General features: G+C 39.1%; 1 protein-coding gene across 2 annotated transcripts in view; it reads right to left on the bottom strand.

The window, feature by feature from the left end:
* The window catches only part of AXDND1 (axonemal dynein light chain domain containing 1), a 132,705-nt gene that overhangs the window by 43,268 nt on the left and 72,712 nt on the right, over positions 1 to 16,725 (bottom strand). For both annotated transcript variants that reach the window (XM_006142312.1, XM_006142311.1), the window contains exons 17-19: positions 11,889 to 11,982; positions 7,084 to 7,283; positions 5,618 to 5,714 (exon numbers count right to left, since the gene is read on the bottom strand). In XM_006142312.1, the coding sequence (XP_006142374.1) occupies positions 5,618 to 5,714; positions 7,084 to 7,283; positions 11,889 to 11,982 (391 nt within the window). The remainder of the gene's footprint in view (positions 1 to 5,617; positions 5,715 to 7,083; positions 7,284 to 11,888; positions 11,983 to 16,725) is intronic.

Raw genomic sequence — 16,725 nt, 5'->3', positions numbered from 1 at the left:
CTGACAACCCAACAGTTAAACATGATGTTTCGATTCTAGTCAAGGTGGTCTGTGCTCTTAACCGCTACTCCACCTGCCCCCAGTAAAGTTTTGGAGAGGTATTCCCCCTCATTTATTGAGGTACAGGGGAGGTCTATAGAAGGCCTCATCTATCCAAAGTAAATAGTAAAACTATATTGGGACCAGCAGATGGTATAATAGTTATGTCACTAGACTCCCATGTAGTCAACTGCAATTTGAATCTTGAACTCGGCAGCTTAAAACTCATGCCAGGCACGTGCGTGTATGTGTGCCCAAAATCCCAAGAAGAGAACAAAGGAAAAGGAATTGTGACATGGCCATCTCCCCAAAAGGTGATTTCACTTTCTGTCTCTCTGTCTCACTCTCTTTCTGGCAAGCATACACGTCCCATAGCAAAAATCTCTCTCAAAAAAAAAAAAATAGTAAAAACTCTATTTACTTTACTAAGATCTGGTTTCAAGGTTTAAAAGATACATTAGTCCTCATGAGTGAATGAAAGCATTGAGAACTACAAAACATCTTTGGGAGGGAGGATCTGGTCATTCTAACTATCAGAAAACACATTTTTTTCATATAGTGAAATAAGGACTCACTTTTGGCTCCTGAAGTTAACCATAAAGAAGCAATAAATCTTATATTTGTCTCATGATGAGACTTATTATTAATTGTAGAATTATTATGAAATATCAATATAAAAATATTTTAGAAATAAAGCCAAATCCTTATGTTTTAGATAAGGAAACTATAGGCAGTTGAATCCCACATGACTGACTTTGTTGTTCAAGTCCTGAACCCAGCAGCTTGACATGCTGGGCACATGTGCATGCATGCATGCCCAAAATCCCAAGAGAAGAATGAAGGAGAAGGGACTGCAGTATGGCCATACACATGAGGGGTGATTTCTCACTTTCTCCCTCCCCCCGCTCACTCCTTACTGAGTACACGTGCCCTACAGCAAAAACTGTAAAAGAAAAAAGAAGAAGAAGAAGAAGAAGAAGAAGAAGAAGAAGAAGAAGAAGAAGAAGAAGAAGAAGAAGAAGAAGAAGAAGAAGAAGAATCCAGTATCCCCAGACATTATCCTCAGATCCTCCCAGGAGTGAAGACAGCTGAATGTTCTCGAGTTACTTGCAGGAACACCATGAGAGGCGGGTTCCTTAGTACCACTCTTCAAAGTTATATCCCTTTTGGAGGAACAAATCCTGAAACAGGCAGTGGTATTTTAGTGACAGGCTACTGCAGCGAAGGTAGATGGCATGGTTTTGATAGATTACACAGGGCAGAGACAGGAATGAATGACACAGAGGGTGTTAGCTGCAGACAGATTATAATCTGCCAAAGTGTCAGTGACTAATTCTAGGTGCCTGGAATAGCAGAGATGGCCAATTTAATAAGTATACTTGAAAAAAGACATCTACCTAGATTACTAGGGTTAACCTAATACATTTGAAAAAATGTACCTATCTAAATTAATTTTCAGTTGTTCAGCAGCTGCTCTGGGCTGCAGTAGCTCAGCTTCCTGAGGTTAGATTGGATCAAGATATGACAGGATCAGGTGAGAGGTAAGGAGGGTCATTAGATACTAGACTGGCTTAGTGGCTTCAGGGAGCTAGATAACCCCCACCTCTTCTTGAAGAAGCAGTTTATCTAAGTTGTTAAGCTAGAAAAGTAGAATAAGAGTGATCAAACTCCAAAAGATGCTTACTTGTGAGGCCTCCCACTTCACAACCTTGTCCAGCATCATACAAATTGCCTTTGCTGTAAAGTAACCCAAGAGACATTAGATAGTAGGAAACAATAATTTATATCATCCAAATATCAGTCTAGTAAGACTGCAAGATGTTCCTCAAGTGCTAGAACGTGGCTGGGATGGCACATGCTGTACAGCATAAGCTTATATCTACATTGGACAAGGCTTTCTGAATAACCATCTTCTAGTCTTCACTTTATGGGATATGAATGAGGCCATAAGAATCTCTGAGTCTGATGTCATAAAGGTCCATGTAGTAGAGAGATTGTTTAGGAGATCAGGAGATGATGGCTGTCAAGGATGAGGATGAATCTGAAATTAAGATAACCCTAATGAAGGCTGAACTAACTATTTTTTAATAGAGTACTGAAGCACTCAACAGAGTAGCAGAGTGCTGAGCCCCTACCACAAACTAGTTTGATATACTCTTTAAAGGTCTCAGCCTCAGGCTTAGACAGGGAGACATAAGCATTTGGTCAGGAAAAAAGGCTCAAACATGGGATAAGTTAGTCTTATTTCAGGTGTGAGAGCAGACTGTCGGCCTCCCCTGCTAACACTTCCCCAGTTTACTTATGTGAAATCACTAGTGACGGGTCACTAAGTGGAAGAGAGCATTCCAGAGGACCTAAGTAGCAGTGGTAGAAAATGTAAGTCCTCAAAGAGATGGCCATAGGCCTCCAGTCAGGGCCCAGTTAGAAGAGGCAGTAAGTGGCCCACAGCACAGGTTTTCACAACACACATATCCCAATATGGCTGTGTTTATACAGGTCCCTAGACACCTTAGGAAGGCCCCTCCCAATATTGCTATGGTCTTAACTTTAATAGCAAGTATCCTTCAGAGTCTTGAAATCCTTATTCTAAAATGGTCTCACCACACAAAGCTCCATCCCCTTCTATGGAAATGAGGATTGAAAGTATTATGGAGTTGTCTCCCCAATCATCTGTTGCCAGGCCAGCCTGCCATAGTTAGGACTCTCACCACCTGTGGGGTGGGCTGGTTGCGGCAGACCAGACGGGCACATTTGTGGATGTACAGTAAGGGCTGCAAGCTCCAAGAAACAGCTCAGTTCAAAGGCACATCAGCCTAACGAATACCTCTAAAGGCTTCTAGAACCAGTAGACAAACTGAGATATTCTATTCAACTTCTAGATGAAAAGGGAAACATACCTATAGTAACAACATTTTCAAATGGTAAAACAGTCTGTTTTTGTTTTAATGGCCAGAATGTGTGTGTGTGCTCACCAGAGAGAGACAGAGAGAGGCAGAGAGAGAAAGCACTCTTCCCATGGGATGAGTCATGCCATAAACTCTCTTCTTCAATTTCTCTAATCTGTCAAGACTTGGGGTATGCACATACACATGTCTAGCATATTTTTCAAGCCATGGGCAGGGATCCAAATCATAGCTGACAATGTGGTATCTGGCTCCCTTAACCAGTAGGCCACAGGGCTGGCCTAAATAGTAACATATTCTTACTCCTCTGACATGTATCCCTACTTTAATTGTTCATGGTGTTTTATTTTTAAAATGTTCTACTGAATGAAATTTGCTGTTTTAAATTTAAATTTAGCATTTATCCTTATAAGTTTCATTCTCTTATACTTACTGGAATTTTTAAAAGAACTTGGCTAGCTATATGAAATAAGCTGGAAAATTTTGAAATCACTATCTGTGCCCTTAACTGTATATATAGTGTGGGATTATCTGCTCTTTCAAAGTATGAAAACACTTGTCTGTGGAGTCCAGGTAGAATTTATACTTTCTTTTTTTTAAACTAATAATCTATTTCTTACTTGGAAATTGGCCAATTTTCTCTTCCAAGAGTTAATGTAACTTACTTATATTTTCCTAGAAAAGTCCCTATCTCCTAGAGATTTTTAAAATTATCAGTAAGGAGTCATATAGGGACTGGGAAGTGGCAGAGCAGTAACACAACTGTTAGGAAAGGTCCTAGGATTGCATTCTGAGACCTCCAAGAACACACCAGGCACACACACGCATATCCATGATGCAGGTCAGCGGAGACTAGAGTGAATCATAGCATGAAGATCCTGTCAGATGTGTTTGTGGGTGTGTGTGCTTCTCTCTCTTTCTAGCTCTCTCTGTCTCTCTCTCTCATGAGAAGAAATAATCAAAAAAGATGTTATATATATAATTTTTTTAACATACTATTTAAAAACTGTGAGATCTGTCATACAGATAGATGATCATAGAGTATGTACAGTTTAATGAGAACACCTATTTAAATAAAGAACAGAAAATTGCCATGATTCGAACTGGCTGAGGGTGGGCGTGGGTCACAGCAGGAACTCTTATCTCTCCATCTCTTTCCACCTATCTCTCTCATGGAAAAAATAAATACATAAACTTTAAGAAACACAGTTAAGAGAAGGAAAGACAAATATTTTTTATAGTCTAGGCAGACTATAATTTTTTTAATCATCTAATGAAAGACTTGGTATCCAGAAAATATGAAGACCTCTCAAAACTCAATAATGGTAATGATTGGGGAAAACATAGAAAAGATATTGAATGTTGAAGTGGGGAGATTAATGTCTTTGTATTGACTGACGTGCATGGCATTCCCTTTTGAAAAAGCAATGTAATACACTGTAAAGTTATATGTAATCCAATGTAATATAAAGAAGATTATGATGATAATAAAAAATAAATTTAAAAAAAACTCAATAATGGGAAAACAAACCAATAATAAATGGGCCGAAGATTTGAACAGATATCTCAACAAAGAAGGTATGAGAAATCAGCACGTGAAAAGAGTCTCAATATCATTGGTCCCACTAAGGAAATGCATCTTAAGATTACAATGACATATTACTACCTACTTATGAAAATACCTAAAATTGGGATCAGCAGATGACATGATAGTTACTAGACTCCCACATAGTTGACTGCTCTTTGAGTACTGGACCTGTGGCTTAAAACTCAAGCCAGACACGTGTGTGTGTGCCCAAAATCTCAAGAGGAGAAAGGAAGAGAAGAGACTGTGGTGTGGCCATCCTCCCGGAGGGTGAGTTCTGGCTTTCTGTCTCTCTGGCAAGCACATGTACCCTATAGCAAAAATCTCTCTCTAAAAAAAAAAAAAAAAAGAATACCTAAAATTAAAAAGACTAACCATATCAAGTCTTGGCAAGGGTGTGAAGCCACTGAAACTGTCATACACTGCTGACAAAAGTGTAAAAATGGCTTAACCTCTTTAGAAGACAGTTTGACGGTTGGTTTTATAATTAGACATGTACACACTATAAGACTAAGCCATTCTATTCCTACGTATTTACCCAAGAGAAATGAGTATATATACACTCAAACATTTGTACATTGATATGCCTTGAAGCTATGCTTGTAACCCACAACTGGAAATAATTCAAATGCCATCAACAAAGAATGGATGAATTGAGTATTTCCATATAATAAAATACTAATCAGCACAAAAAGAGCATGAACTTTTGCTAAAAGCAACAATATGGTGAATGTCAAAATAATTATGCTTAGTCAAAGAAATCAGACAAAAAGCAGTACATTCTGTATGATTCCATTTATATAAATTTTTAAAAAGAAAAACATCTTTTGTGTTAGAAGGTGGAACAGACACTGCCTGGGGACAGGACGAGGCTGGAAGGAGAGATTACAAAGGGGTAAAAGAGAACTTTGTGTGTGTTAGATATGTTCCTATTTTTCCTGTAGTGATTATTTTTATGGATAATATGCATATTTTATGACTCATAAACTATATAACTTAAAAATGTATAGTTTGTTGTAAATCAATTAAACATGTAAAAAATCTGCTGAAAATAAATAAAACTTAACAAAGGGGAATGCAGAGTCATTACCTTCATCTTCTCTAGCTCATGAAGTTCCTCAGCAGGATGTTTCTGTAAGTGACCTGCCTTATTCAGAGCCTTTGCTGTTACTATCCCTTTGCAACAACTGGAAAAAGAAAAGGCACAAACGTAGCATGACCTATTTATAACGGGTTCCTCTAAGTGTAAAAAAGCTCTCTTCTAAAATCCAGAGACAGAGTAGTTTACCACAGTAATTCAGCTACTGAATCACCCAGGAGAATAATGTGTCTTTCTCAATCTCTTACTCTTGTTTTCTCTTCCTCCCCTTCATTCCTCTCACTTTTCTTGATCATAGATAACACTGAATTGAAATTAAGGGAAAAACTGGCTAGAGTAAGAGCCACCTCCTAAATGTAAAATAACCACAGTGATGGTTTGCATCTTAGTTAATAGATTATGATTTTCAGAACTCATCTTTATTCAGTGGGAATCTTCTAGTTTTTCAAATATAAGGGTTTTTTTGTTGTTGTTGTTTTGTTTCGAAGAGATGTTTTAGTTGACATTTAGTGGAACACTTAAAAATATACATTTAGCTTTGCAAGGATTGCACAGGAAACTACCAGCTTCTTCTTAAATGTCCCACCTCTCCCTGGTCTAATCTGAGCAAAAGTACAAGCTGGGCCCAGCCATGGTGGCATGCTCTGCTAAGACACTGCTCATCAGGCTGGGACCACATAGGAGGCCAAGGTTAAACTCGCAGCCCAACCTAAAGGCCAGCCATGGTGATATGATCTGTAATCCAGCAGCTCAGGAGCCTGAGGCAAGAAGATCATAAGCTTGAGTCTGGCCTAGGTAACATAACAAGGCCCTGTCTTAAAAAGAGCCAGGTGTGGTGGTACGTGCTTGTGGTCCTAACTGGGAGGCTGAGGTGGGAGGACTGTGACCTGGCAAGATCTTGTCTTTTTTAAAACATGCAGGTGCCAACCCATACCCTAGTGGTTAAGGGAGCCTGATCCAACATGACTGTATTTGAGTCCTGGAAAAGCATGCTGGGCACATGTGCATGCATTCCCCAAATCCCAACAGGATGGAGAAATAAGGGAGAAGGGACTGTGGCATGACAACACCCCATTGAAGGGTGCTTTCTCTCTTCTCCCTCTATCGCCCTCTCTCTGGTAAATACATGTGCCCCCTGGCAATTAATAAAAAAAAAAAAAGTGGCAGGATGTATCTTATTTATGCAAGTTAGCGGGTGTTTTGATTTAATTTACTCATTCTTAGTCCCACAAATACATACTCCCCATCCTACCTATGCTACATTGTTTGCAAAAGAATTCTAAAGCCATAGGGAAAACACCAAAATCTCATATTCCAACTGAGCCGTGTTGAAGCTAGTTGGAAAACTGAACTAGCATTTCTTTCAAGTTTTAAAATAAACTTATAGCTAGTGTTTCATTGCCCTTCTCTTCTCTGTCACTTTAATCCTCCAACGGGTGGCAATAAAATAGTTTTACCTGCTCAAATAGGTGGAGTATTGGGACAGCTTTCTTGCCAGTGCAATTGCATCTAGCTCTAATTGTGCAACTCTTAGCTCTTTCTTTTCAGCACTTTCCTCTTCCAAAGTTAGGAAAGTGTCTTGGTCAGGAAAGTCAGGTATCATTATAATCAGCAAATTTACCATCCACTGGATCATAGATATATGCAATTCATCCATCTGTTAAAAAATTATTATAATACAAATGACCTATTTAAAATTAACAGGGAAAACTGTATCAAATTTACAAATAGAAATAATTAGACCTATGTCCAACTTTTTATAAATTGTTTCTTTTTAAAAATTATTTATTTATTTAATTTTGTTATTATTATTTATTTTTTAATTTGACCAAGGAGACACAGAGAGAGAGATAGAGAAGGGGCAAGTGAGAAAACAAGCCACCAGGTCCAGGGCTGGAACCACAGTCGGCCACTGGGAGTCCAGCACCTTCACCACCACACCACCCACCAGCCCCTATGTCCAACTTTTTAACAATTACCATTCTTACTGAAATTAGATAATCACTACTGAGCTAGTATGCCCTTATTTTTTTTATACACTGTACTAACAAAACTACACTCTTCTTTAGCTTGGTCAAGGTTATTAACTCATTAAAACTGACATTTCCACATGCAAGAAGGCATTTTAAGACTGCAGCTTACACAGGAAACCATGGATTTTAAGAAAGAACAGTTATATGTGACCTCTGTTAGACATAGCATGAACTTAACATAGTTCACAATGTCAACATTTGATAGATTATGTCACTTTTGATTACACTGTAGCTTTTCCAACTAAGTTTGATTGGTAGTTGTGTGATAAAGACAAGTATGATGTGAAAATGAATGTGGAATGGGAAATTCTTTTGGCAAGGTATACTCTGCTTCCAAAGTTAGATGAGCTGTAATTAAATACATATACCATCAGTAATTTTTTTTTTGGAGAGGTTTTTGCTATATGGTGTGTGTGCTAGCCAGAGAGACAGAAAGCAAGAAATCACCCCTTAGGGAGGATGGCCATGCCACAATCCCTTCTTCTCCATTCTCCTTTCGGGATCTTGGGTGCACATGCACTTACGCCCCGTGTGAATTTAAGCCACCGGGTCCAGGACTTGAACTGCGGTCGACTACATGGGAGTTCAGCAACATAGCCATTACGCTAACTGCTGGTCCCCATCAATAATTTTTATTTAATGAGACTAAAATAAAGGATTTTTTTCTTTCACTGTATGTGTATTACTTTTCCAAACAATTATTAGATTGTTAGGACATTAAATATTTAGGAATTCACCAGAGAAAGTAGGTAAGGCATTTGAAGAGTATGGTGTGTGTGATATTTGCATTTCATAAAAGTTTTCTTTTTGGGACCAGCAGTTAGCATAATGGCTATGTTGCTGGACTCCCACATAGTCGATCGTGTTTCGAGTCCTGGACCCGGTGGCTTAAACTCACACAGGGCACGTGTGTGTGCGTGCCCAAGATCCTGAGAAGAGAATGGAGGAGAAGAGATTTCAGTACGGCCATCCCCCCTGGGGGGTGATTTCTCGCTTTCTGTCTCTCTGTCTCTCTCTGTCTGTCTGGCACACCCCAAAAAAAAAAAAAAAAAAAAAAAAAAAAAAAAAATCCTCTCCAAAAATAAAAAGTTTTCTTTTTAAAGTTTATTTAATTCTTCCATGAGTGACAGAAACAGAGAAAGAATAAAAAAGAACATACCTACTTAAAAAACTGTAAGTATTTCTTTTGGCTTAGGAATGAGTATACTGAAATTCAAAGAGCACTGTGGAGAGAGGAGTTTGAGAACACTTGCATTACAGTGTTAGCTCAGACTGGGTCCCAGAAATGAAATTTTTGAGGAACCAGACAGTGGTGCAGCAGTAACACAATGCTCTGCAAGGCTGAACCACGTGGGAAAGTTCCAGGTTCATGTCCAGAGACTGTGCTCAACACAGCAGGCACACACAGGTCCATGATCCGCGGCTAGCTGAAGCTAGGGCTGGATCAAGGAGTGAAGAGCTGTTGGGAGTACCTGTCTCTGTTTTTCTCTCTCTCTGTCTTTGTCACTCATGGAATCTGCACTAATCTTTCATTGATTTGTGAGTGATGCTTTGTTCTTACTGTATGTAACCTGAGCCTATGCTCATAATGGCCCAGTCTCTGCCCAGCTACCAGGACAGCATCCTCTCCTAGGTAATCCAACTCATGTCTTCCCCTGCTGGACCTTGGGTGTATTCTTTTGTAATCAGTAAACATTATAGGCAAGCCCTCTCAGATTTGGGGCTCCTCCAAGACAACCATAAAGAAAAATGAATGGTGGGTTAAAAAAAAAAGGACAAACTTCAGTTTTTAAATACTTGTACTAGTTAATGTGGATAAGCACAGTCTTCAAAGAGTTTATAATCTTGCAGGTTTTCTGCACAGATTATTTATATTATCACAAAATGGTGGGGAGGTTTTGTTTATATGTTTACCTTTTATTATGTCAGAGGCACATTCACAAGAGAGAGAGAGAAAGAGAGAAACTCCAGTACAGTCTGATAACACCACAATCCTCCCTAAAATTATCCATCTTGTCAGGATCCTGGGCACATGCATGTCCCGGTGTGTAAGTGGCTGGGGTCAGACTCTAATCCCGGTCAGCCATGTGGAATCCAGCTTCCTCTGCACAGAGCATAACAACTGTGCTATGAAAGCCAGTCTAATGTTGTGGTACAATAGAGATATAAAAGAGGCATACAGGGACCAGCAGTTAGCGTAATGGCTGTCTCTGGACTCCCGTGTAGTCGACCGTGGTTCAAGTCTCAGACCTGGTGGCTTAAAACTCATGCCAGGCACGTGTGCGTGTGTGCCCAAGATCCTGAGAGGAGAATGGAAGAGAAGGGATTGCGGCGTGGCCATGCCCCCTGGGGGGTGATTTCTCGCTTTCTGTCTCTCTGTCTGTCACTGCCTCTCTGGCAAGCGTATGCACCCTATAACAAAAACCTCTCAAAAAAAAAAAAAAAAAAAACCAGAAAAAGAGGCATACAAAGGCATCTTCTAAATAAGTCCATATTATGAAAATTGAATTTTGCAATATAAAAACTGAATATATGATTCCATGGAGATGAATCCCTAATGGCAAATTGAGTACTTTGCCAAAGAATGGGTTAATATAACCATACCATAAATAGATACCAATAGTGCTGGAATATTCTTCCTAACTTCATTCAACAAATACTTAACTAAATCCTAGTATGATAGGTATACTGATATCCTTTTTCTTTTATATTTCGGTTGTCCTCCAAGTCACAGGAATTTTTCTCAAATCTGGGAATTCCCTTCATCTATACTTCTAGCCTTAAACTGTTTGCTCCTCAACTTTTGGTATTTGTATATTAGAATTTGCTAAAGAACTATAACATAATGTAACATTTCATTAATGGAATTACCATGTAACAAGATGTCTCTGCCTTTCAAATTCCCAATTTAAGCAATATTAAATTAATTAAATTCACTTCATCAATTTGGTAATATAAATATTTGCATATAAAGTTTATTTATAATAAAATATTCTTGCATAAATTTAGGTTATAAATGACTAGGAAGAGAGTCCATGTAGTAAACTAAAACATCTTTTAGAAATGATTATTTCATGTTGTACTGGTTAAGAAGTTCACAAGTTTAGCTCTTCATAATTGCAAAATATTGTATTTGTTCTGGTCATTACAGGTCAAAACTACTGTGCCATCTTCTCTTTCTTCCTAATAACATGTCTCTGCCACCCCATTAGCCAGTCAGGGGATGAATAAATGGCAGAAACTTAATCCCTCATAAATCATTAAAATGCTCACATCCAGATTAATGCAAATGAGGAAAAATAAATCAGTATACTAAGTTTTATTATTTGAATGTGTCCCCCAAAATTCATGTGTTCCAAATTTAACATCCAATGGAACAGTGTTCAGAAGTGGGACCTTTAAGAGGTGATTAGGTCATGAGGGCTCTAGTATTCTTTTTTTTTTCTTTTTCTTTCTTTCTTTTTTTTTTTGGAGAGGTTTTTGCTATAGGGTGTGTGCGCTTGCCAGAAAGACAGAGACAGAGAGATAGAAAGTGAAAAATCACCCCCCAGGAGGGATGGCCACGCAGCAATCCCTTCTCCTCCTTTCTCCTGTTAGGATCTTGGGTACGCATGCACATGCACCCAGCATGAGTTTCAGCCACCGAGTCCGGGACTCAAACCACAATCGACTACATGGGAGTCCAGCGACATAGCCATTATAGTAACTGCTGGTCCCGAGAGCTCTACTATTCTGCCTTATGACAGAAGTGGGTTAGTTATCATAGAAATTCATTCCTGATTTTTTTAAAAAAGGAGCAATTTTGCTTCTTTTTCTCTATCTCCTGTGCTCAGGTCTTTTTCTGCCTTCTACTGTGGGATGCTGCAGCATGAAGACCCTTGCCAGATATGAGTACCTTCCTCTTGAACTTCCCAACCCTAGAACTGTAAGTCAAATGAGCTTCTATTGTTTATCACTTACCCAGTCTCAGATATTATTATAATAGCATAAATAGACTAAGATATTGAGAACAGAGTAAAGATAATTGACTAGTTCCAGAACCACATTCCAGAGGCAGGAACACTCTGCATATAAAAACACATTGAAAATAATGTGTATAATCATTATATGATTTTTCATTGTATCCTCCCACCCTCATGCTTCAATTGAATAGGTAGGACCTGGTTTCTCCTTGAAAAAACTCTCAGACGAGGCAAAAAATAACCTCACAAATCCTTACAAGTACATACGTGGTGCTGAAGTTCAATGTTACCATTATTAATTTCATTGCCCATCTTCAAAAGCCATTGTTGAATCATGCTAAATATATTGGCTTGGAGTACCCTGAAGGAAAAAATAAAGTAAAATAAATATATGCAACTTGCTTAGAGTATAAAAGTAACTATCAGTTAAAAGAAAGGGTTTTATTTAGTTTGGAATAATAAGCTTAAGTGTCGATGACTCTTTGAGAACTCAGGGAAAGGTGAGCAAAAGCCCTGAAATATCTGGCACGATGGCTTACTCACTGACATAGCTTTCCAAACTTTTGATAGCAACTGACAGGATGCACTTCAGACAAGGTAGATCTTTCCCTCAATGGTTGTTCTCTACCATAAACTTACACACCCTTTACATTCACTTCTAGCCTAGTAGGTTCTTCTCATATACCAAAAGAATAAATGTTAAAATTCTCTCAGTGATCAACTACTAGTATGATGATGTAAAGAGCAAGGCTGGCCTACTCTGGTAAAATTGGTGGAATTTTTTTTTTTTTCAAATAAGCTACTTAGAGTCTCTAAAATGGTCCTAAGAACAAACAGAAACTGCAAAAACATCTATTCAAGAAAATGTAAGAACATTCAGTAAGACAGGCAAGAATATGGTATGTGAACCAAAACTGATTTCTGTCTTCCTCAGCTCAGTGAAACAGACACTTCAGTCTAGACTGCTGCAGCCAAGAACACAGGGTTCTCTCTTTCTCCAGTTCCCAGTTGGATGGCTTTCTTCCAGGAGGCACAGGATATCAGCTTCTTATCCAGCCCCTAGCTATCTGTTGCTGATTCTAGGTACTGAGCAATGCAGTCATGAGGTGTGGGGTCCCTTCATCCACCCAGCCACTACTTAACAGAATGGAGACTCCATCTTGGAGAATGCTGAGAATACTGGGGATCTGGAAGGTAGTGGTTCCACTCCAAGAAAGGCAATCCAAGTGTACCTCAGGCTGCTACCCTCCCCTCCAAAGAGTGCTTAGTCCCTACATGTGAGTGTCATTTAGAGAAGCCTGCCATTGTTCCCATCCTCAATTTCAGAACCCTGGCTCGGAAATTTTGCCTAGGAGGAGAAGCTGAGAAAATAGATAGCTCCTAATCTCATCTCAAATGAACTAACTTCGCTGCAACAGAGCCTAGAGAAGTTCAAGTCTAAGGATGTTCTCAAGAACAGTGGAAGTTGGGACCAGTAGTTAGCATAATGGCTATGTCGATGAACTCCCATGTAGCCAACCACAGTTGGAGTCCCAGACCCAGTGGCTTAAACTCACGCCGGGCACGTGTGTGTGCGTGCCCAAGATCCCGAGAGGAGAATGGAGGAGAAGGGATTGTAGTGTGGCCATCCCCCCTGGGGGGGTGATTTCTTGCTTTCTATCTCTCTGTCTCTCTCTGTCTTTCTGGCGAATGCACACGCCCTCTAGCAAAAACCTCTCCAAAAAAAAAAAAAAAAAAGAAGAGTGGAAGTTCAGTGAAATGCAATTCAGTGGAGATTCAAGATAGAGGCTAAACTGTAGGCCAAGTAGTTTGCAGGAAACACCCAAAGAAAAAGACAGCTAGGAAGAGGTCCCTTGGGATCAAAACAAATATAAAATACTCATCCCAGGAATTATTCCTTCCAAGGATCCAGAATTACATGAGAGAAACATATGCCTCAGGGAATTGTTGAAAACAATACAGCAGGGGCCAGCAGGTGGCATGTGGTTAAGGGTGCTGGGCTCCCACATGGCCGACCACGGTTCAAATCCTGGACCTGGAGGTTTGCTTTCTCACCTTCCTTCTCTCTCCCTCTTGCTCTGTTCTTTGGTAAATTTAAAAAATAAATAAATGCATTTAAATAAAATGGTTCTTTTAAAAAATACATACAATTAAATAAACAGTTCTTCAGGGGAAAAAAAAGCAATAGAACAATCTAGTAGAAATTAGTGAAGCTTAAAAAATAGATATGGCGGGAACCAGCAGTTAGCGTAATGGCTATGTCGCTGGACTCCCACGTAGTCGACCGCGGTTCGTGTCCCGGACCCGGTGGCTTAAAACTGTGGTTGCTGGATCTGTGGATGTGGAACCCATAGATAATGGAAGGTCATCCGTATTATGAAAGGTCTGAAATAAATGACCTAACAGTCTGCCTTAAGTCTATGGGAAAAAAGAGTAAACTAAATATAAAGAAAGTGAAAGGAAGAGAGTAATAATTACTATAGTAGAAATTAAAACAATAGAGAACAAAAAAATAAAGAAAATCAATGACTTCAAAAGATAATTCTTTCAAAAGATAACAACATTAACAAGACTGACTGAGAAAAATAAAAGGCTCACATTACTAGGACTGAAAACAGGAGAGAGGACACTAGTATTGCCCTTTCAGAAATTAAAAGGATCATAAAGGAACACTACTGGGTTGTCAGGAAAGTCATGATGCATTTTTCCATAGAAAAACATGTCAGGATTTTCCCGGACACCTAATATTAGTAATTTTTCCAACAAATTAAATTACTTAAATTAAATACTAAGGAGACCAGCAGGTGGTATCGTGGTTAAGGTGCTGGACACTCCCACATGGCCGACCACAGCTCAAGTCCTGGATCTGGTGGCTTGCTTTCTCACTTTCCTTCTCTCTCTATGTCTATCTTCCTCTGGTAAAATAAAAATAAATAAAATTAAATAAATAATTCTTTTTTAAAAAATTGTCAAATTCCTAGAAAAACACACACACGAAAGTCCCCAAAACTAACTCAAGAAGAAGTAGAAAACATTAATGGGTCGATAACAAATGAAGAGATTAAATCAGTACTGTTACAGATCTACTTGCTATCTATTGTTTAAGATTTACCCATGTTGTCTATTTTTTTCTAGATTCTTTGTGCTAGAATTGTGTTGATTTCACCATTGACTCTTTTGAAGAGTCAAACATTAATTAATACTAATTCTTCACACAGTCTTTTTTTTCTTCTTTTTCTTCTTCTTTTTCTTTTAGAGAGGTTTGGCCTGAACGCTCACCAGAAAGACAGAGAGACAGAGAGACAGAAAGCAAGAAATCACCCCCAAGGGGAGATGGCCACACCGCAATCCCTTCTCCTCCATTCTCCTCTTGGGATCTTGAGCACGCACACACATGTGCCCGGCGTGAGTTTAAGCCACCGAGGCCAGGACTCAAACCGTGATCAACTACATGGGAGTCCAGCGACATAGCCATTACATCAACTGCTGGTCCCCACATAAAGTCTTTCAAAAAATAGAGGAGGAGGAAATATTTCCCAGTTCATCTCATGAGGCCAGTATCACCCCAATATAAGATCAGACAAAGACATAACAGAAAAGAATACTGTGTATGGATGCAAAATTCTTAACAAATGCTATTGTCAACAAATAATTTTCCATTTCTTGTTTCTTGAATATATATATATTTTTTTCTCCCCTATTTCTCACCCTTTGCCATTGCCCATCCTTCTCCCACACTGTCTCTGGTATCTCAGAAACTGAGGATGATACAAATAAATGGAAAGATATCCTGGTCTTAATAAAATGGAAAAAATAATTATTATTAAAATATCCATATTGGGGCCAGTAGGTGGCGTAGTAGCTGGGGTGCTAAACTTCCACATGACCTACTGCTGTTCAAGACCTAGGCCCAGTAGCTTGAAAACTACACCAGGTGCATGTGTGTGTGTGTGTGCCCAGAGTCCCAAGGGGAGAGTGGAAGAGAAGGGGCTGCAGTGTGGCCATTACCCCTAGGGGGTGATTTCTCACTTTCTATCTCTGTCCAGTGAGTGCATGTACCCAATGGCAAATCCAATGCAATGCCAATTAAAATGCCAATGTAGGGGCCAGCAAGCATCATAGTGGTTAAGGAGTTGGTAGCCACATGGCTAACCATGGTTCAATTTCCAGACCCGGCAGCTTGAGACTCATACCAGGTACATGTGTACATGCCTAAAATTCCAGAAGAAGAGTGGAGGAGAAGGGACTGTGGCATGGTCATCCCCCTGGGGGATGATTTCTTGCTTTCTTTTTCGCTCTGTGTCTCTATGGCAAATGCATGCAACCTATAGCAAAAATTTGTCTAAAACAAAACAAAACAAAACAAAACAAAATGCCAATGTAATTATTCATAGGAATAGAAAATAAAAATCTAAATTTACATGGAAATAACAAAATACCCTTAGTAGCCAAAATTATTTTGGCCAAAACAAACAAAGCTGGAGTCATCATACTATTGATTTCAAAATATATTATTACAATGTAGTAATCAAAACAGCATGGTACTGGCGTAAAAACAGACACACAGATCGATGGAATAGGAAATAAAGCCCAGAAACAAACCTACACATCAATAGCCAATTGATTTTTCATGAAGGTTTCAAGAACACACAAGCGGATAAGGATAGTCATTTCAATAAATGATGTTGAGGAAACTAGATATTCAAATACAGAAGACTGAAAATGAATTCTTATTTCACCCATTATACAAGAATCAACTCAAAATGGATTAAAGACTTAAATGTAAGATCTAAAACTATAAAACTCCTAAAAAAAATTGAGGGAGTGGGGATGGCCCTGTAGCCTAGTGATTTAAGGGAGCTGGATCCTACATGCTGACCCATGGTTCAAGTCTCACCTCAGCGGCTTGAAACACACACTGGACATGTATAGTGCATAACTCAAATCTCAGTGTGGAGAAGAGAAGATTGAAAGATGACTATGCTCCATTGGGAGGTGCTCTCTCCCCTCTCACCTTCTCTCTCTGCCTCTCTCTGGAGAGAGATATCTATGGAAATAAAAAAAAGAGAGAGAGAGAGAGAGAAAGAGAGAGAGAGAGGGAAAG

The sequence above is a fragment of the Tupaia chinensis genome, unplaced genomic scaffold, assembly GCF_000334495.1.
Source record: "Tupaia chinensis unplaced genomic scaffold, TupChi_1.0 Scaffold000074_1, whole genome shotgun sequence".
Classification (NCBI taxonomy): domain Eukaryota; kingdom Metazoa; phylum Chordata; class Mammalia; order Scandentia; family Tupaiidae; genus Tupaia; species Tupaia belangeri.
Note: the sequence above shows the minus strand (reverse complement) of the source record. Positions and strands in the feature narration are given on the sequence as shown.